This window comes from Camelina sativa, chromosome 1 (assembly GCF_000633955.1).
Source record: "Camelina sativa cultivar DH55 chromosome 1, Cs, whole genome shotgun sequence".
NCBI lineage: Eukaryota > Viridiplantae > Streptophyta > Magnoliopsida > Brassicales > Brassicaceae > Camelina > Camelina sativa.
In genome coordinates, this window is record NC_025685.1 from 23,108,430 (window position 1) to 23,130,357 (window position 21,928).

A 21,928-nucleotide genomic window follows, 5' to 3' on the forward strand; every position below is an offset into this window, starting at 1 on the left:
TTTCCCCCCCCCCCCCCACACTACTTACTACTTACTTGCTCATCATCAATCAATGCTTCAACCACACTTTTTGTAACAACAACAGAAACCTCACACTAATCCAACGAAACCTTTCATTCTCTTTCCAAGTTTTCAACATTCCCCAAGAAAGAAAAGACAGCAACTTTAATCAAAGCCAGTTCTTGAGTTGTAACTTCAGTTTCCAAAAGTAAACAAGAAGATATGATGAAGAAGAAGAAAGGCACCAACTTTAAGCTACTCTGTTTACTTCTGTTCCTCGGTTTGATCCAGACAAACGGATTCGGCATTGGAGTTGGAGTAGGAATCGGCGGCGGAGACGGTGACGACGGAGTTTGGATCGGTGCCGGCGGTGGAAACCCTAATTCCAATCCTGGCTCAGCTCCAAAGCAGCAGACAACAAATGCAGCTTACAGAGCTCTTCAATCTTGGAAAACCGCAATCACAGAGGATCCATCAGGTTTTCTAAAGACATGGGTCGGCGAAGATGTCTGCTCATACAGAGGCGTGTTCTGTTCTGGCTCCTTTGTTACCTCAATAGATCTAAACAAAGCGAATCTCAAAGGCACCATTGTCAAAGACCTCTCTTTGCTCTCGGACCTAACCATTCTCCATCTCAACAGCAACAGATTCTCAGGTCAAATCCCAGATTCTTTCAGGAATCTTGATTCACTTCAAGAACTCGATCTCAGCAACAACGGGTTCTCCGGTTCTTTCCCTCAAGTCACACTCTACATCCCAAACCTGGTTTACCTCGATCTCCGGTTCAACGAATTCACCGGCTCTATACCGGAGAGTCTCTTCAACAAACAACTAGACGCGATTCTCCTCAACAACAACCAGTTCACCGGAGAAATCCCCCGGAACCTCGGTTACTCCACAGCTTCGGTGATCAATCTCGCCAACAACAGATTATCCGGCGAAATACCGACGAGTTTCGGCATAACCGGTTCGAAATTGAAAGAGGTTCTGTTCTTGAATAACCAATTAACCGGTTGTATACCGGAATCAGTTGGTTTGTTCTCCGACATTGAAGTCTTCGACGTTAGTTTCAACTCCTTGATGGGTCATGTCCCTGATACGATCTCTTGCTTGTCGGAGATTGAGGTTTTGAATCTCGGCCACAACAAATTCTCCGGCGATCTTCCCGATTTGGTTTGCGCTTTGAGGAATCTGATAAACCTCACCGTTTCTTTCAATTTCTTCTCTGGGTTTAGCTCCCAGTGCTCGAGTCTTAGCGTCGGGTTTGATTTCACCGGGAATTGTATTCCCGGTAAAGGTTATCAGCGGTCTCAGCCGGATTGCTCGGCAATTCCCGGCGGTCAGTTGAGTTGTCTTAGGATTCCGGCGCAGCCGTTAACTTGTGCTGGGATTAGCGTGGGCTTGAAGGTGACGAAGTCACCATGAGAACACAAAAGTTGGAAGCTTTTGTTTATTTTTAAAGTTTCTGTTGAGTTATTTATGCAATGGTGCTTTAATTTGTTATGTTTGATAGAAGAAAATGGTTTTTATCAGTTTACGTTATTTAATCAACTGATTTAAGTAGAAACAAATTAGAAAGCTTATCTCTGATTTTGAACACTTTTTTTTTTTTTTTTGTTTTTTGTAATGTGACGATCTTTCTAAAAAAATGAAAAGTTGTTGTTGACCCTAATGAGCAAATATTTGTTGGGATGAAATTTATTAATGTGCGTTATTAAATGGTCTTCAATGTCTCTTCAAAGGAATTGGACATGTTGTTGGGTCCAAAAAACTGGTGCTGTTTTGCTTAAAACTGATCAATGGCAGTGACCCATTACTTTTTCTTTCTCTGAACTTGATCAAGAATTCAAGACTGATAAATACAAATATCCCTAAGAGAGATCCATGGTAATCACAAAAGAGAGGATCATTTGAGCCTTACACAGAGGTAAAACGACAATCCAAGAAGAAAAGATTCTACCAACTTGGGGCATCCCAAGCTACATATCATTGTCTTCGATCCTCCTTAGTCACACTTCTATATAGCCATTAAGAAAGCTCCCATATGTTCACTTCTTTATGAAAGTACAGTTATTGTTGGAACAAAAGCTGAGATGATCAAGGACTTTGGTCTTTCGTAAGGTAACATATAAAAAGCAAAAAAGACCTCAATCGGCCATTGTTCAAGATAAGCCGAATTGCTTGAGAAGCATGGCTTAAATCTAGAGTTTTTGACACTTGATTAGAAATACCATGAGTTTGTAACACAAAGACTTGCACGTCTAGAGTATATCGAGAATAGGCACACTTAAGTGTGTGACGTTGCCCCACCGACGAGAGTTGACGATCTATTAGTGGTTTTGTGTGAACAAACACACAAATATGAGTGGTAGTATCCTCAATCCAAGTAGATAAAAGCAGTAAACACTAGTTATCAAAAACACAAATATAAAGTAACAATATATTTTACGTTTATTTTAGTAGATTCAAAGAACAAAGAAAATAGTTGAGCTCTTGATTTACTTGGAAGATATCAAAATGGTAGCAGTGTGGGATCATGCTCGAAAAATGATGTTGGCAAATGGTAACAGTGTTTGAATTAATTATCATCAAAAGAACTATAGGTTATATAGCCATATAGGCTTTGACCACATACTCAATATCTAGTTTACAGTAGTACTCATTGGTCATTTTAGACTCCAAGTGTATGTTCTTATAATATGGTATGCCAAACAGTACCTGGTCGATAAACTAATTAAGAGATCCTTATTGAGACAATAATTTCAGAGAGCTTGCTCATATCTCGGGCACTATGTGTCTTACAACATCTTATTTATTTCCTTGGTCGTCTTTAAAGAAAAATCATTTTTGACCATATCCTAAACCAGAAGAATTAATAATTCCTCTAATAATTTTTGTTCGTTATTAATAGGAGGAAATTAGCAAAGGGAAGAAAAGACACGTGGGGCGTAGGGAGTGAATGATTAAGCTAGAACAAAGGCGAGACGTCAGTAACACTAATTAAAAAATTTATTCATAAACGAAAAATGGGCGGTTGAGAATATGTCTTACGAATCGCACGGTTCAGAGTTCATCTTTAGACATTCTTCTTACCTCCCTATTTATCGAGACGACGAAGTCCTCCTCGGAGTTGCACATCGCACACATACATACGCAGAGAGATCAAGAAACAACAACGCAACTCGTGCAACGTATAATTAACGAAGAGTAAGAAGAGATCGGAAAGATATGTCGTGGCAAGCATACGTTGATGAGCATTTAATGTGTGATGTAGGCGACGGACAAGGTCACCATCTTACCGCCGCCGCTATCATCGGCCATGACGGTAGCGTTTGGGCTCAGAGCGCTAATTTTCCTCAGGTTCAGTTTCCTCATCCTCCTCCTCGAATAGTTTGATCGAATACTTACTATTTCTAACCGTTACGTTATGGATATTTTTATAGTTATATATAGATGATATATAGATGATATATAGATGATATATATTTCTATCCATTACGTTATGTTTTGCGATCACAACATTTTGCAATAAGTTCATTATTCCGGATTTCGGTTCAACGTTAAAACTCTGATGATGCATTAATTTGTGTTTTCAAACAGTTGAAACCTGAAGAGATCACAGGCATTATGAAGGATTTCGATGAGCCTGGTTATCTCGCTCCCACAGGCATGTTCCTCGCAGGGCTAAAGTATATGGTCATCCAAGGTGAGCCTAATGCTGTCATCCGTGGCAAGAAGGTATGTTTAGGCGACACTTTACTATTAATGCTCGATTGTTTTGCGCTTGCATCAAGCAAAATTAATCTAAGAAAACCAGAAATGTTTTATTCTTGGAAATATTGCATTGAATTTGAAAATGTCGATACTTGAGTCCTGACAGCCTTCCGATTGCATTTGGCGTTTGTACTTTACAGAAAATATTTTGTGAAACTTGAATTATTTTTTGATAAAAAGATTAGCATGCAAATGCAATAGCTTAAAACAAATTGATGCCTTAAATTTTATGAGTATTTTGTACTCCATAGACCGACTATGCTAATTAAGAAAATAACCTCTTGCAAAGATAGTCAAATATATGTTAACTTGAAAGTATTTGATTTTATGATTTAGTTTTCAAACTCAAAACCACTAATTATTACTGAAACTTGGATAGGGAGCTGGAGGGATCACGATCAAGAAAACTGGACAATCAATGGTATTTGGACTGTACGAAGAGCCAGTGACTCCAGGACAATGCAACATGGTTGTGGAGAGGTTGGGTGATTACTTGATCGAACAGGGTCTTTGAACCTTAAGGACAATGCTTTATACCTCTTTCTTTTGCTAATTCATTACACCATCTTTCCACTTTTTTGGGTACATGGTTTGGTTTTTTTTTTGTTTAATTTTAATATTAGGTCTTTCTGGTTTCTACCTTAGCAAGGTTTAAACAAAAAGCTGAAGGCTAAGGTTGCAGATAATAACACAAAGCCTGTATGAAGCCAAGACTTATCTTTTTTTCTATTTTTCATGGTTTCGTGATTAATTTGTTTGTTTTAAAAAAGCAAAAAAAAAATAATTTTACGGTACATTTATTTGTTGCGTATATCTGACTTTTTTAGTTTATATATATATATATATGTATACGGTGTCTCACTTTACTTTAGGCCGGCTCAATACAATTAGGGTCCCTCAGCTGAAAAACAGAAAAATGCCCTTTCTCTCTATGTTTTTTTTAACTAAAAATTTTTGAACCCTTTTTTGTGGAAAGAAAAAAGACAAAAAATTGTATAAACCCGGTGCTATAGCAAATTAGCACCCCTAGCTTGGGCACTAATACTCGTTATCCATATTCGACCCGTTACTCGGTTCGTACCCATCCCAAAAAAAAAGTATCCGTATCTTTAGAATCGAGTGAAGGGTACTATAATTATATTACCCGTGAGTAAGGGACGAGTATAAGGTATTAGTTTAATTTTCAATACCCGTCAGTTGGTGTTGGGTTTCGCCATATGTGGGTCGAAAGACAAAGCCCGTTAAGAAACAAACTGTAAGGATTTTAAAATGGGCCTACGAAAAGCCCATTAAGCCTGAGTCGGTCAAAGCAGGCCCCGAGTCAAGCGAAGAGGAACAGCTCGGAGTGGTGGAGGAGATCTCGGGGCGAGGAGACGAGATTAGAGGAGGAAATTCAGGGCGTCGTTGGAGATTTTTTTGGCTTTATAATCGACCTCTCGAAGGAGAGAGGAGGAGACCTTTTTTATGTAACACAAAACTATACTCTGAATACAAAATCATATTCACAAGTTCTTCGTTGTTTCTAGTCAATTTAACCGAAAGGCCGTCCAGATCTTGTTTCATCTTCGGATCTATTTTATTGTTGTTTCTCGTTTCAACAATTTGGCGCTGTCTGTGGGGACTCAGGTCTTTCTATCTTCAAAGTTGATTACTTCGAAAAAATCTAGGCAAAATGGATCCATCCGCGACTAACGCAATCACGTCGGAGTCTAGTCACGAGCACACCAGCGCCATCGCACCGTCAGCAACACTCCATGGATCTGGCTCTAACAACGCTCCCTCTCAAGGTGAGCAGATTCAGACCCATTCTAATCGAGAGATCCCAAGCTTGGCCAGATCTAGGATAGACTCGCTTCCCAGCGATGCCCAAACACTGGACCAGGATTCCTCGGGTTATTCAGTTCTCACCCGTTAGAGACCTATTCCGGTCCAGGATCTCGCCATCCTGAGCCATGGGATTCCCGTCGGGAGTACGCCCACGATCCCCGCAATTCCACTGGGAAGCAGGAACCAGTCCCGTGTATGGATTCGTTCCGAAAACAATATAGCAAACCGACCCAGGCAACATTTGACACCCCTATCCCCCTCAGGGACTCCCAACAGAGCCGATCTTTCCAAGATACGTGGGATGCTCGCCGTGTTAATCGATAAGACTCAAGCCCAAGACGCAACGAATCGACTTCTCATGAGCCGGATCGAGCGACACGAGCTAGAACTCGCGTGCCGCGAGAATCAAGATCTTTGTCGAGAAACCACACATCCTTCAGACATAATCTCAACCGATTCCGCAGAAAGAGCGCTGCCTCGAACCCGCCTCGATTTTTAGACGGTCCACGTCACCCCGCGTGGGCTCAGGACATTACCTGTGTTTGCGACTTCGAAAAATCCGTGAGCTCCGAGCTTAACAAACTTTAACGAGCCTACAAGCTCAAGACCTGCAGACCAGCCCTCGGCCAGACATGTTTGTTCGACGGCACGTGATGTTAGCAACTCCAGCGCTCCAATGAATCCCTCATTAAGAACAAACCCAGTTCTGGCCGAGGAATTCGTGAGCGGAATGCCTCGTCATGCGGCGACCGGCAGCTTCGGCCTCCCTGGCCCCCCGATGAACGACGCAATCAGCGCCCAGTTTCTCACCGAATACATGAATAAGGCAAGTGCCGAGATGACCCAAATCCGTTCAAATGTCCACTTGGCTACGAGCGCTGCACCAGATATCGATCGCGTGATCGCAGAAACAATGCGCACCCCATTTACGGATCGAATCACGAAGGTTCGTCTTCGAGACTTTGGTAAACTACGCCTGCCCAAGTACGCGAGCAAGCCGGATCACGGAGCACACCTCCGGGCTTTCAGATTGGCAATAACCAAGGCCTATCTCACCGACGGACCGACGCTCGAATGGTTCGCGCCTTTGGAATCAAACTCCATCGATTCCTTCGACCAACTTGCTGTTGTCTTCTTGAAGCAATACTCAATTTTCTTCCAAGCTAAGATGACCGAATCCGACCTCTAGCTCTTGGTGCAAGGGAAAGACGAGTCGCTTCGCGATTACGTAACTCGCTTCAACGAGGTCAAGGCCAGGATATCAAACTTAAACGACAAGGGTGCCCTAGTTGCCCTTCGACATGGCCTATGGTACACTTCAAAATTTCGGGAGGAGCTCACTGTCCGGCAACCTTCCTCGCTTGATGACGCTCTTCATAGATCAATTAACTTCGCTAGAGCCGAAGAGGAACGAGCTGTTATGGCCGAACTCCATAAGTCAGTGAAAACCCCCTTCAACCCCTCTAAAAAACCCTTCCGGAGGGATCCGCTCATATCCGGACTCCACGCTTTCGCGGTGGACTCCACGTCCAGACCCAAGAATCCAAACTTCGACCGAGGAGTGCAAGTATCACAAGACACGGGGTCACTCAACCGAGGAGTGCAGAACTGTAGGACGCCTCCCCGCAAGAAAACACGAAGCAAGGGATCTCGGCGAAATCGACCTCGAAAAGGAGGGAGAGAAAGCCAGGGAAGCAAACGCGAACGCAAAAGATGTCGCTGCGAAACGAGAGAGAACAGATGAGGCTGAGGGATCATCACCCCCTCCAGCCCCGAAGAAACGTATCGATCTCGTCTTCAAAGGTCTCACCCTTTGCCGCACTTCATCTAAATCGGTTTATACGCCCTGTGCCGCAGCTCTGTCAATTTAATCAAAGCATTCCAACGCAGGGTCGAGAGTTACCACCGGAAAAGAAAGCCACGCCCGACTACGAAATTACTCTCTGGGAGAGCGAAACAGACGATTTGGACAAGCCCCACGACGATGCTCTGATCGTTAGGCTAGACGTTGGAGGATGCGAGCTATCTCGCATAATAATAGACACCGGAAGCTCGGTCTATCTCTTGTTCTATGACGCCTTCAAACGAATGGGCTATCCTGATTCTGAATTAAAAGGGGGCAAAACCCCACTCACGGGATTTGCTGGAGACACGACTCTAGGCTAGGGCACCACGCAATTAATCGTGGAAGCCAGAGGGGAACGGCGTTTAGTCGACTTCGTGGTCGTCGACCGCCCCGCTCCTTTCAACGCCAATTTCGGCAGACCATGGCTCTATTGAATGAAGTTTGTCCCGTCTACTTACCATCAATGCGTGAAATAGCCAACCCGAAGCGGAATCGCGACTATCGATGGAAGCCAATGCGCATCCAGACAGTGTTATAGAGGCGGATATGACTTAATCAAAAAGTCCAATCAATAGCAACTAATGATCGACGACGAGCTTGAAGCTCGTCAGCTCGCGGGTTGAAAGGATCCGGTCACCCGCAGTCCATTAATGATCAAGGTCGTCCAAATTTCTATCATAGAAGGCCATCCGACCGATGTGTCGGAATTGGAGCCGACCTAAACGTCAGCACAAGGGCGGAAATGATCCAGTTTTTAGGACAAAATTACGCAACCTTCGCCTGGTCTTCGTCTGACATGAAAGGAATTGACATAAGCGTCACTTCGCACAACTAAATGTCGACCCCACCTATAAACAAACAAAGTAAAAGAGTCGTAAGCTTGGCCCCGAAAGGGCCAAAGCGGTAAACGTCGAGGTTAAACGACGGGAAGTGGCAAATTTGCATCAACTTCAAAGATCTTAACAAAGCTTGCCCGAAAGACAATTAATCCCTCCCGCACATCGATCGGCTGGTCGAAGCAACTGGCGGGCACGAGACCTTGTCCTTTGTGGATACCTTGTCCTCTGGTCACCGAGCGCAGGATCAAAGCAAATCCCAAGCAGATCACCACCTTCCTCGAAATGGCCGGGAGGTGTAAAGGCTCACAAGGTGGATCGCAGCCCTAAATCGCTTCATTGCACGGTCTACAGACCGCTGCCTCCGGTTTTACCAAATGCTAAAGGACAACCGAAAGTTCGAGTAGGAGAGCAAGTGCGAGGAAGCATTCCATGAATCGAAAAATACCTTTCCGAGCCTCCTATGCTCTCAAAGCCGGCGGACGGGGAACACCTTTTCCTCTACACCGCAGTCTCCGACTCTGCGGTAAGCGGAGTAATGGTGCGAGAACATGAGGGAGAAAAGAAATATGTCTACTATGTCAGCAAAACTTTGGTCGACGCTGAAACATGATACCCTGCCATGGAAAAACTAGCCCTGACGGTCGTGATGTCGTGAAACCCATACGCTCTATCCTCCATAGTCTTAGCCAGTCTGGCAGGTTAGCCCATATCAAATACCGACCTAGAACCTGCGCTAAGGCACAAGTCCTCGCCGATTTTGTAATCGAGCTTGCTGCGAACAACGACCATGACGGGAATAATCCAATGAAATGGTCGTTATACACGGACGGAGCGTCATCTAGGCTAGAATGCAGGATTGGGATTCAACTCTTCTCCCCCACCAAAGAGGTCATGGAGCCGAGTACGAAGCTCTGATAGCCGAGTACGAAGCCGAGTACGAGGCTCGGGTTTACGGATTCAAATAACGAAGCCGAGTACGAAGCTCTGATAGCCGGCCTCCGACTCGTACTGGGCGTGGGAGTAAAAGAGCTTGCCGCGTTCAGCGACTCTCAGCTCGTTACTAGTCAGTTTCATGGAAACTACGATGCGAGCAACGAACAAATGGACTCGTATCTGCGGGTCTTTCGGTCCATGGCAGAACAGTTCTCATCGTTCGAACTCACCAAAATCCCACGTGGAGAGAACTCGACGGCCGACGCCCTGGCCGCACTCACTTCAACCTCCGTCCTTTGGTCAACGAGCCCAGTATCCCATTCCCGTCAAAGCTCAGAGCGTCCATCAGGTCGAGAGCGGCTTCGGACCCGACAAGAAAAATATCGAACAGGTACCCGAGCAGGATGAAGAGCTCCTAGATGAACACATACTGGAAGATGAACACGACGCAGGACCAAAAACGAATTGGCGAGTCCCGATACGCGAGTACATTTCAAAGGGAACCGTTCCCGTAGATCGGTGGCAAGCACGAAAGCTCAAGGTGCAAAGTGCGTGTTTCTGCCTCATCAGCGAAGAACTATACAAGCGATGTATTGCCGGACCGTACCTCAGATGCGTTCACGGAAGCGAGACCAAAAGCATCATGAAAGAGGATCACGAGGGACCCTGTGGAAATCACTCCAGAGGTCAACCTTTAGCCCTCAGGATAAAACGACAAGGGTTCTTCTGGCCGACCATGCTCGCAGATTGCGACACACATGCCAAAAGCTGCGACAGATGTCAACGCCATGCACCCATGATCAACCAGCCCGCCGAGTTGATGAGCTCGGTCTCCGCCCCCTATCCTTTCATGCGATGGTCGATGGACGTCATCGGCCCCCTCGAGCAATTGGGAAGACGACGCGTGAAACACCTACTGGTCGTAACTGACTATTTTACCAAGTGGATTGAGGCGGAATCCTATCAGTCAATTGTCGGGGATCACGTGAAAGATTTCTTCTGGAAAAACGTGTTATGCCGTCACGACAGCCCTTACGAGATCGAGATTGCCAACTTGATGTCATATGTAGAGCAAAGGTTTTGCGATAACTGGGGCATCCAGCTCACCCCGTCCACACCCCGATACCCTCAGGGAAACGGGCAGGCCGAGGCGGCAAATAAGTTGATCCTACATGGTCTTAAGCGACAGTTAGGCGCGGCAAAGTCTAGCTGCGACGCTCAGCTTCCCGAAGTCCTGTGGGCCACCTGAACTACCCTTCGAGGTAGCACAGGCGAGACCGCCTTCTCCCTAGCTTACGGAATCGAAGTCGTTGTACCGGCCGAAATATTCGTAGGCAGTATCCGCCGAGTTGTCTCCCCTGAAAACGAGGCTTTAAACGACGAGGCATTGCTCGATAGCCTTGCCATTATTGATGAAATGAGAGAGCAAGCCCTAGTGCGAGCCCAAAACTATCAGAACTCTATAGCCCGCTTCTATAACTCAAAAGTCCGACCCCGGAACTTCATAATTGGAGAGCGCGTACTCCGCAAAGTCTTCGACCACAAGAAGGAGAAAAAGGCCGGGAAGATGGGAACGAAGTGGGAAGGTCCCTACAGGATCACTGAGATATTTTGCAACGGTGTATACCGCCTAGTTGAAAAAAGTAACAGAAAGGTCGAGCCTCGGCCTTGGAACATCATGAAATTAAAGAAGTACTTCAGTAGGTACTGATAATAATCGAACTACGGCTGACTTGATCCCCTTACGGGGTACATAGGCAACTCGACTTCCTGAGTACAGCCCCTGTTATTTTCCTATTGTCTCTTAAACAAAAAAAAAGCATATATATAAAAAAAACACAGTAATAACAACAAGCAGTTGCTCCCGATAGAGTTAAAACCTCTCATTACAACCTATACTACGTCGATAATAGTTGCATTAACTCAACTCTAAATTACCACCTCAATCACATCAGATCGCGTAAAATAGCCCCCGCGCACTTCACGCGAATCTGAAGACGATCTCACTACTCCAAAGTTTTTCGCACATTACTTTGCAAATCGTGAGCCCAAATGGTTTACACTAAAATGTATGTCACACCGCTGTTTAATAACTTTACGCGAACATAGCATCATCTCGCAGTCCGATTTGATTCATTCTAAATTCTCTTAGCACTTACACGCTCGATGACTAATCCGTTTTTCACATTGTCAAAGTGTCTTGCGACCGGACATTGAAGGCCTTCGTCAATTTAACCAACTAAAGATAGACTTAAGAATATCTTTACTTGAAAAAAGTAAAAGGATTTAAAAGCCTTCCCAGGCCATGTAGGTCAAGTCTTGGATAAAAACCCTCCCAGGCAAACCGAAACAAAAGCAAAAAAAAAAAAAATAAGTAAAACCGATCAAGCGCCCTCTTCCTCTGCACCTACCTCCGGTTCAGCTGCATCTTTGGCGTTTCTCTCATGCTCGTTCAAACCGCGAGGAACCCCGGTTCCAGTGTCAATCTCCATCGGGGCAATTGAGTCCTCCGACACCTGAGGAAGGTCGAGTTTGCTCACAGAGAAGTCCGTAACCACCAGAGAGTCAGACCAGATGGTAAGCGCCGCCTTCTGACTCTCAAGGGTCTTGAGCTCGTCTTCCACCGTGATCCTTCCTTCACTTATTTGTTTGTCTGCGAAATCTCCGTCGACTTTGGACTTCTGCTTTTTCAGCTCCCATTTTCTCTTCACGGAGTCAAGGATCGATCAGTAGTCCTGCGACATCCTCATCTTCGCCTCAAAGACCACCTTCCGGGTCGCCTCAGCATGCAACTGCCCCGCCTCTGTCGCTTTCTCCTTTAGCCACCTGTTCTCCTTCAGGAGGAGATCGCGGTCTCTTGCAGCCTTTACCTGAGCGGGCTTAACAGAGGAAAGCTCAGCCTCGACCTCTGTTAGCTTCTCCTGAGAAGCCCTTAGGGAAGCAATCTCGTGATCGAGGGAATCAATCCTGCCAACGACAACAGTCTCCCTCTCCTTTGCAGCTTTCAAGGCGGTCGTTAGCTCATGGATCACCCTTGATGTATTCTCGAGCTCGGCTGACTGTGGGACATCCTTCAGACTCCGCTCATACAAGGCGACCAGCTTGTTGATAGCGGCCACAGACTAAAAAAAAAAGGGGGGGGGGATATGAGTCAGAATGTAATCTCCCCTAGCAAGAAGCCAAAGCACAAAAACTAACAAGATCAGTAAGCAGGTTTACCTACGCCTAGGAATCTAAAGTAGCGATGTACGCTTCCCGCTCCGCGAGATCCTTCACCAGCGGAACCTAACATTGGGCAGTCTTGAGGTGCCTGAACAGCGTGGTCATCCCTAGGTGGTCATCCCCTGCTGGAGAGTCGCGGGAGTGGACGAAACGCCAGTGGAAGGGACGGCTCGTCGATGATCCGTTCCCGGCAGCAGATTGTTCCCACCCCGGATGGTCGTTCCGGTCACCCACAAGGCAACTTCCCCTACTTTCACGGCTTTGGTCCTCACCAGTCCGCGGTCCCTCCGCGCGAGCTCTCTTCTGGGGAGGTGCAGGCTCGCTGTTAGTAGATCGCGGGGCAAAAAGTCCAGCCGGGGTGACTACGGCTTGGTTCACCTCCTCACGTCCCGTTTGCACGGGTTCAGGGCGAGCGGCTTGGAAAGCGGAGGCCAGAGCAACATCCACGTCTCCCGCGCGAACTCGGCGGGAGGGCTGGGCTGGTTCTCTCAGCTCGCGAAGTGTCGGCTTCCTGGTCATGGCGAGTAGCGGGGTTGAGGACGACGACGAGCTTGATATGCGAGGGCGGGTTGGAGTACCTTTAAGGATTCGCGCGTAATTAAATTCTAAGCGGTATAAAATAAAGACAAAAGAAACGGATATCGTCAACCTTAAAACTAGCAAGCGTAAAGCTGCGTGCGAGGTCATCATACCTTGGTGAGCAGGGAGGTTCTCGGATCTGTTGTTTCTCGGACGGTCGGCGGGAATTGATCAATTCGGGGCCTCCGGGAGAACGACAGGATCAGGAGGTTGAATCGTCGGGGCGTAGAGTGCTGCAATAATGCGAGCTCGTGTGAATGAACTCCACCGCACTTCTCCTCCTCGTAATCTTTCAGTCAATGCTTGGACCGCCTGAGTATTCGGGTGATCGTCGGAATCTGCAAAACGAAACTTTTCGAAATTAGTCAACATTAAAAGGTATCATAGTCCCGAAAATAAACATGAGTCAACAAAGCAGTTGTGGGTCATTCTGACCGACGCATACGGCCCATTGAGTCGGAAGGCGGGCGAAGTTGAAATCTCCCACCAAAGCCGAAGAGACGTGGAAGTATAAATACTTTTCTCTCCACCGATCATATTTTCCGGGGATCGCCTGGATGATTTCCCGGTCCTGACGGTGACACGTGTAGAATGTCTCGGGAAAACCCGAATTATGTTTGATCTGACAAAACCGGAGGATGTCATCGACTCCAAGTTCGAGTCCAACTTCGCGACCCCTTGTGTAGAGCCTGATCACGTGTCGAACAAAGTTAGGACTCATCTGGGGGAATGCCATTCGAAGGCGTTGGAGGATCCGAAGGATGATCCCGAGAATGGGAAATACTAACCTGAATCGTTCAAAGTACGTTGTGTATGCACAACAGTAACCCTGGGGAACGGTTTCCGGGGTATATGGGTCGCCGGGAGGAAGCATCATCTCAACATTTGGAGCAACTCCGTGTTTATGGCGGAGATCCGCGAGGTGCTTCTCAGAAGTAAATGCAGGAATATGGTTTCCCCAAAGTTCGAGAGGAACAATGTTCAAAAAAAAAGAAAGAAAGCGGAAAAAGGAAAGACAATTACGGACTCTACTAGTTCTAGTTGTGCTGGCTAAAACGATTCGAGAAGAAGAAGAAGAGAAACCTAAAGAGAGAAACCCTAAAAAAAAAATTCGAAACAGTAAAGAGGAAGAGAAAATTACCTTCAAGTAGTGGATGAGTGCGCGGTTATGACGAGACGTGTGACTTATGACTTATAAGTCATAATTGTCTCGATGCTCGAAATCCCACGTATCTCTCTCTCTAATCTGAGTCGTCCAAACTTTTCGCCTCCGCCGTTGGATCTTAAGAGAGAGAAGGTAATCATCACCAAAATCTCAGAAGCCAAGATCCAGCGCGTTCTCCCCGAGAAGGATCACGAAACCGAAACGACGAAAGATTCCCCGAATATTCGCCTTTAACTCTTCTTTGTTCAGAGTAAAAGGCTGGGGGCAATTGTTGGTGTTGGGTGTTGCCAGATGTGGGCCGAAAGACAAAGCCCATTAAGAAGCAAACTGTAAGGATTTTGAAATGGGCCCACGAAAAGCCCAATAAGCCTGAGTCGGTCGAAGCAGGCCCCGAGTCAAGCGAAGAGGAACAACTTGGAGTGGCAGAGGAGATCTCAGGGCGAGGAGATGAGATTGGAGGAGGAAATTCAGGGCATCGTTGGATATTTCTTTTGGCTTTATAATCTACCTCTCGAAGGAGAGAGGAGGAGACCTTTTTTATGTAACACAAAACAATACTCCGAATACAAAATCCAATTCATAAGTTCTTCGTTGTTTCTAGTCAATTTAACCGAAAGGCCGCCCAGATCTTGTTTCATCTTCGAATTTATTTTATTGTTGTTTCTCGTTTCAACACCGTCCCTACCCGATCCATTAATACCCTTTAATATTTTGTATTATTAATTTATAAATCTATTATAGAGTTAAAGTTAAAGCTTAAGTTCAACTTAGCCTAATTAAAATGATATATACGACGCTCAATTGAATAATATATTACTTTTATTTTAAAGTTTGTAATTTTATAATTTTTGGAACTATATGTTGCGTATATTTATGATTTTTTTCTTTTTTCAGCTTTCGGAATATGAAATTATTATTGCGATTATTGATATTTTTTTACAGGGTACTCGTTTTTCCGGGTTGAAGTAAAAGGTCAGTTATTTAAAAGGTAAATTATTTTTTTACCGGGTACCCGTTGTTTAAAGATTGAGTAAAAGTAATTTTTATTATTACCCCTTAGGACCGGATCGGGTAAAGATTATGAAAAAATTCAAGAGTACTCGTCCTATGCCCAGCTTATCTATAGATGTTTAACACACGTATACTACCAATTACCAAACACACAGCCTCACGCTGAAAAGGTATTTGGCGTTAAGACCGGATTTTATGATTCAGTCCGTCAACCACTTCAGCTTTTTGCGGAGTTTCGATTTATCTCCGGGAAATTTTTGACCTATCTCTTGAAAAATATTTCTCTCCCTTTCACCCCTTTCTAAGCTCAGTAACACTGCATTCAGCCTCAAATCACTTTTTAACTAGACCAATGGCAATAACTAAGTAAACTTTTTTCTATTCTTTTTTTTTGTGCATCGGACGTCCGACCAGTCATAATAATTGTTTCACTCTACCTAAAACGTTTTAGGAGGATAATCCTTTTTCCCCCAAAGCCGTCATGTCATGCTCATGCTTATTGTTTTTTTTTTTAGCATCATGTGTTGTCCTTCAGTCGATGAAAGAAACCAAACTACGTCCCCACGAGAAGTTAAGTAAAGTTTACCCCATCGGTTTGGTATCCATGATAAAATTTTCATAATGATGACATTCTCCATTCAGAATAATTACTTTTTTTTTATAGAATAATTACTTACCCTAATTAATTTTCAGTTCCATGATAATTCTTCTAATCACACAAACCCAAAATTATTTCCCAACTTTGACTTTTTAAAAAAACGAAAGTAATGGGCCACACGTAGATGCAATATTTGGTGTAACGCAATAATATATGATTAGGATCTTCAAAGAGCATATCCACTCTGTATTTGGAGAGAACAAATGATGGGCATCTCTGGCATAGCTTAACTTGATTTTTTTTTTTTTTTTTAGGGATACACACTTTATATTTATAATTGAGAATTTTTTTTGAAAATACATTTTTCAACTAGTTATCTGATAAAACACGCAATTTATGATTGATTGTGGTAAAATACAATTTTTACACATTTTCGAGATGTTATATACACCCTTTTTATCTATTCAAAGAAAGTTGTAGAATTAGCTTATGATTTAAATAGAATTAGCTGATGTTTTATTGTTTCAGCATAACTAATATGGTATATACATGGTATATCTGAATTTTTATTTAGTTTGATAAAAGTGGTATGTGATATTGTTTCCACATTGTAAGGCTGTCAAAAAAAGAAAGTTACACACTGTATAAATTTAGTTTGCTTTATTAATCTATTTATATATTTTATTTCAGTTGATAAATTAATAAATTAATAAAAAAATTTAACCTATATTTCCTCCGTTTGTTTTGTTCTAGAATAATTTTTTTTTGTTTTATAATATTTATTGCTTTAGATTTCCAATGCATATGTTTGGTAAAAATATGAATTTTATCTGATCAATTAAAAAAAATAAAAAATATATTAATAAAGAGTAAAAATAAAAAAAAATGTAGTTATTTTCTTAATATGTATGAAAAACCTTAAACCACACAAGAGTATTTACATACCATATATGTGTAGATTTATTTTTATTATCATTTGTGCTTATTAGTAAATTTTTCTTTATTATTTCACAATTAAAATTTTCTTTCCCATTGCTGAATAATGAATTTTCAAATTATTTCTAAAAGCTAATAATTAATTGAATTAATAATAAGCTGTTGACACGAATAAAAAAGATAATTAATTTAATAAGCACAACGTTTCACTTTGTGTGTCTACACGATCACAAAAAAAAGCTCTCCAAGTGATAATTGCGAGAGAGAGAGAGAGAGAGATATAAAAAAGAAACCTTCTGTGAGAATTTTCAACGAAGAAGAATACAACAAACAAACTCGTAGGAGAAGAAGAAGAAGAAGAAGAAGATGTCGTGGCAATCATACGTCGATGATCACCTTATGTGCGATGTCGAAGGCAACCAGCTCACCTCCGCCGCTATTCTCGGTCAAGACGGCAGTGTCTGGGCTCAGAGCACCAAATTCCCTCAGGTTTTTTCTTCTTCTTCTTCTTCGTTTGAATCGATCGGACTCTGCCGTCTCTTTTGAGATTCTTTTCCGTTATCGGATCTGACGAATCTCGGATCTGATTTTCCGTTATCGGATCTCCGGAATCTGAATTTGCTTTACTGAACCAACCAATCGATCTGTATCCGAAATTGAATTCAAACCTAGGGATCTAGATCTTTGTTAGTCTGATTCTGAGATTTCTTAGGTATGCACACGTTAGCAAGTTCCAATGTGTGTTGTAAAAAACTCTTAAGCATGCGTTAGCGATCCAAAAGATGCGGAGATCTTCTTCTTGCAGGCTCTATGGTCTTTGGATCATCACTCTTTGAAATTTCGTATAAGCTGAGGAATTGTATCTGTGCATCACTAACACAAAGCTTTGACTTGCTTTTTTTTTGCCTTTGTTTCAATGACTGATCAAAGCTGCTGTGTATTTTAGTTGAAGCCTGAAGAAGTCGCTGGAATCCTCAAGGACTTTGAGGAGCCCGGGACTCTTGCCCCAACCGGACTATTCCTTGGTGGCGAAAAATACATGGTTATTCAAGGTGAACCTGAAGCTGTGATCCGAGGGAAGAAGGTAACTTTCTTTCGAATCTGCCCGCTTCTATGAATCTTGTGGGAATAATACATTATTGTTTAGAGAGAGAATAGAATCAGAATTCATTTCACACAAAACTTTTGAATCTTTCTCTGCAGGGACCTGGAGGCGTGACTATCAAGAAGACGAAGCAAGCACTGGTCTTTGGCATCTACGATGAACCCATGACTGGAGGTCAATGCAACTTGGTTGTCGAAAGGCTCGGGGATTACCTTATGGAGTCTGATCTCTAAACTCAACAAGGTTTTCATTTCAGTTTCTTCTTCGTGACTAAAAGAGTGTCTTGTTGTGATTGATTGTAATGCTTTCAAACACACAAATCAATTGTTGTTACTTTAGAACCAATTGTGATTTGTTGGTCTCGTTACCTTGTTTGGGTTTGTGTGTTCTTGTGATGACATTTGATGATCATTTCGCTTTCATATGTATTGAGTCTTGATATTTTTTTTTTTGTTTCTTCATACTTTTTACCTTTTTCTTGAATTGAATTGTTCTGCGGTTTTATGATCTGGCGTTCAAAACATTTTTATAAGAAATCATAAAATATACTTAGTTTAAAAAAAAGAGTTACATAAAGTAAAGAAACAGTGGTTCAACATTGAGTCATATTAAACATACTCCTAGAGTACACAAGGACACATGACGGCATGACACACCCAATGAATGATATAAGCAAGAGCAAACCAAAATGGGTAATGGGTAACATTGGAGCTTCCTTTTGCTCAGAAGAGAGCAGAATCGAACAATATAACGACCACTTAAACACATGTTTTTTGGTTATGAATGTATTAAGAAACTCCCCTGCACTGCACCATTAGGTAGCTGGCCCAGCCACGATGTTGAAAGACCCTTTAGAATTGAGATCAGAAATCTCTTTCAACACTTTCGAAACCCTTTTCGCATATTTGTAGATGGGTCGATTCCCAGAACGAAGCGCCTTTCTAAACTCAACATCGTTTTTACGCAAAAAATCATACACTCTCGACGACTTGAAGCCATAGCTGGACTTGTTCATACCGCTGGTGACCTCTTGTTTCCTCCTCTGTTTTGACCCTTCGCTGCACATCATTTTGCTTTGTCTTGAGTTCTCTCATGAGTTGTCTTGACCCACTAGATTGTTCGGAAGTTGGACCATAAAACTCCATTTATCAAATAACCATTTACCTAACAGATTCACCAAAAAACAGTGCCTTCTGGAGGGATTGTCATAGAGAGAAAGAGAGAGATTCAGAGAGCAAAACCCATAAACTTATACAAAGGAAAATGATCAGAAATATAGAAAGTATTAGCATATGAAATTTCAAACTAGGCGGCTACAGAGCTTGTCTTTATTGCATATGAGTCCAGGGCTGTCACTGTTGTATGAAATTTTAAGGTAATATCTAAACCATTCTCTAGGTTTTTCTTCCTATTGTTTGATCATTTCCTTAATAACAGTGTTCTAAAATACGCTACGTGGTCTGCATAGCTTTGACTTTTATAAACCAATGTAAATGAACAAAGTAGATACTAAAAATTCACATCATTAAATACAAGAAACAAGTAAATGTGAAAGGTTTAAAGAAGTAAACGAATACCTAGATCATAGTTCTCCTTCTCACAACCTAAGATAGTCCATGGTTTTCCAAAATTCGCCTTCTTTGTTTGACATTGTGGGGTAATATCATTTGGGAAAGACAAAAAAACATCCACAAACTTAAAAACTTCGTTTGATATCTTATCATTGGTCCCTTTGCCTAGAATCTTTATGTTTACAATTGACAATTTGGACCACGAACTCCGTTTCACAAGGGTTATTGCTGTGTTCAAAGTATAAATGGATTCTCAAGATGCAGTGATCAAACTTTGTTACAACAAGATCATACTTTGTTACAACAAGATGATCGAGTGATAAGCAATGCAAAGAATGGTGGGAAGACTGGGATTTGAAGTTGATTCCAAACACATTGTTCAGTTGGTTGCGGATACATAACAGAGGACAGAGAAGTTGGATGTTGCCTTTCACAAGTTTTAAAGATGTGAGAATTATTTTGGTTCAACGTCACAGAAAATAAAGCTGCAGATAAATTGGCATCAAAATGAATATTAATTCCTTCAAAATCTAGTGTATATAATAAGCGAATAATCCAGGAACTTTTGATATAATCCGACGAGAAACACAAATCAAAAGAAACATTGGGACAACATCCACTGATTTTGTAGATTACCAAAAGCCTAAACAACTTTGATATCATTACGTTTTCTACTAACTTACTTCATCATCAAAAACATCCCACAAAATCTGAAAGGGTAAAAAACCTTTTCTTTTTGTCTACTTCTCTGATGAGTTTGGTCCTCTCTTCTTGCCAAAACCAACAACTGAAAGAAACGAACATAAACAAAATCAAATCACACGAGAATCCAATTCTTGTTTATTCATGATTTGCTACAGAACTAAGAGATGATCACAAACAAGTTTATCATCAGAAGCAATCTAATCTAAAAATTTGGATTAAAGCATTTCTAAGGAAACTTGACATGAACTAGACTTGGTAAGACGTAAAGAGACTTGAATCACAATAGCATAACTAGAATCTCAAGGCACACTACGATTACGCAACAGAAGCCAAAAACAAATAATCAGGTCCTACGATGCTAATTCAACCTCAAGATATTTGCAGAAGTATCAAATCACAGAGACGGATCAATCGATCTAATACCGGAAAATGTGAAAAAGCTAATTACCGGCGGTGACGAAACGGCGGTTGTGTTGCAACCGTTTGTGAGCACGACCACGAGGCTTCTTCTTCTTGTCCTGCTTAGCCACTTTAGGTGTCTGACCTCTCACCTTACCGGCACGAGCCAATGAACCGTGAACCTTACCTGAGATTTCATTTACGAGAAGATTCAATCAAAGACAATAACAAAAAAACATCAGGAACAGTGAGTGTTAAAAGAAGAATCAGCAGCTAACAGGTTGTAGCATAAGGAAACAACAAGGTGAGGAGAATTACCCATTTCTCGATTACTGAAAGTCTTCTAGTTTCAGTTCTTCGGCTGTTGGGGACGACGATGCTCTCGATACCTTTTTGTTCTAGGGTTTTCGGAATTTTTCACTAAGTTATATATATATGTGGAGCCTTTAATGGGCCTTAGTGGTTTTTTTTAAAATGTTGGGCATTTTGGGTTTCATATGTATAGGCTTATTATATTCTATTCTTTACAATTCAATATATATATCTATATTCTTATTTTCACAGCAACTTTAGCAAAGAAGACTTGAAGTTGAAAATTATTTACATCTCATGCCATTATAATTTAATATTTTCTTTAATAAAATTATAAAACAAAAAAAAATCATTTCAACTCTTTTCCATTAACAAAAACAAAAATTTCCTAATTTATCTCCTTATTAAATCTGAAATAAAATTTCCAAATTTCATTCTCCTAAAATCTCTCTACAAATTCTTTACAATAATCGATTTTAAATATAAATTTATGAGGAGCCTATAAATCAGCTACATTTGATTTTCTATCTTCCTAATTAATCACCACATTCAATTCTAAAATACAATAATTTTGTCCCGAATTTCTATATATAAAATCATATTAAAAAATTTAATGACTTAAAATCAATCAAAATTAATCTAATAATATAAACTTGGCATATTCCCATATATATATTATGCGATTTTATAGTTATTAATTTGTTTTAATTAATTTGTTTTTATACGATTTTATATATAGGAATTTGGGACAAAATTATAGTATTTTAGAATTGAATGTGGTGATTAATGAGATTAAGTTGAATATGTCCACCTATAAGTTGAATATATCCACCTATAAATAATGTTGACCCCTATTCTCAAGTTAGTATCACCAGCAACATAAAAAAATGCACCTATTTGCTATGCTCATTTGGCAGCTGCACATATACAACTGTGATGAAATATGTCGAGATGTCATGGAGTGATCACCAAATCTGGAGCAGTTCCTATGCCTCCCATCATCCCATGCCACAGCTGAAAGATAAGATTGTGACCTCTACGTTCTTTTGCTGATGGAAAACAGTCTAAAATAGCTGACTTTTTAAAAGTTTTTATGCTTTATAAAT

General features: G+C 41.9%; 3 protein-coding genes and 1 long non-coding RNA gene across 4 annotated transcripts; 3 read left to right on the forward strand and 1 right to left on the reverse strand.

Annotated features, from left to right (window-relative positions):
- On the forward strand, positions 22-1,583 carry LOC104702495 (leucine-rich repeat extensin-like protein 4). Its single transcript, XM_010418350.2, has one exon. It carries the CDS (start codon positions 223-225, stop codon positions 1,423-1,425), a length of 1,203 nt encoding a protein of 400 aa, XP_010416652.1. The 5' UTR covers positions 22-222; the 3' UTR covers positions 1,426-1,583.
- On the forward strand, positions 3,121-4,584 carry LOC104702503 (profilin-4-like). Its single transcript, XM_010418361.1, has 3 exons — positions 3,121-3,360; positions 3,601-3,738; positions 4,154-4,584. Exons 1-3 carry the CDS (start codon positions 3,229-3,231, stop codon positions 4,286-4,288), a joined length of 405 nt encoding a protein of 134 aa, XP_010416663.1. The 5' UTR covers positions 3,121-3,228; the 3' UTR covers positions 4,289-4,584.
- On the forward strand, positions 16,943-18,339 carry LOC104702512 (profilin-1-like). The gene is made up of 3 exons (XM_010418374.2): positions 16,943-17,219; positions 17,677-17,814; positions 17,934-18,339. The coding sequence occupies exons 1-3, from the start codon at positions 17,097-17,099 to the stop codon at positions 18,066-18,068; spliced, it is 396 nt and encodes a 131-aa protein (XP_010416676.1). The 5' UTR covers positions 16,943-17,096; the 3' UTR covers positions 18,069-18,339.
- LOC104702522 lies at positions 19,901-20,935 on the reverse strand. The gene is made up of 3 exons (XR_754045.2): positions 20,829-20,935; positions 20,560-20,697; positions 19,901-20,193 (listed from the first exon to the last, which is right to left on the reverse strand). It is a non-coding gene; the product is annotated as a 40S ribosomal protein S30 (long non-coding RNA).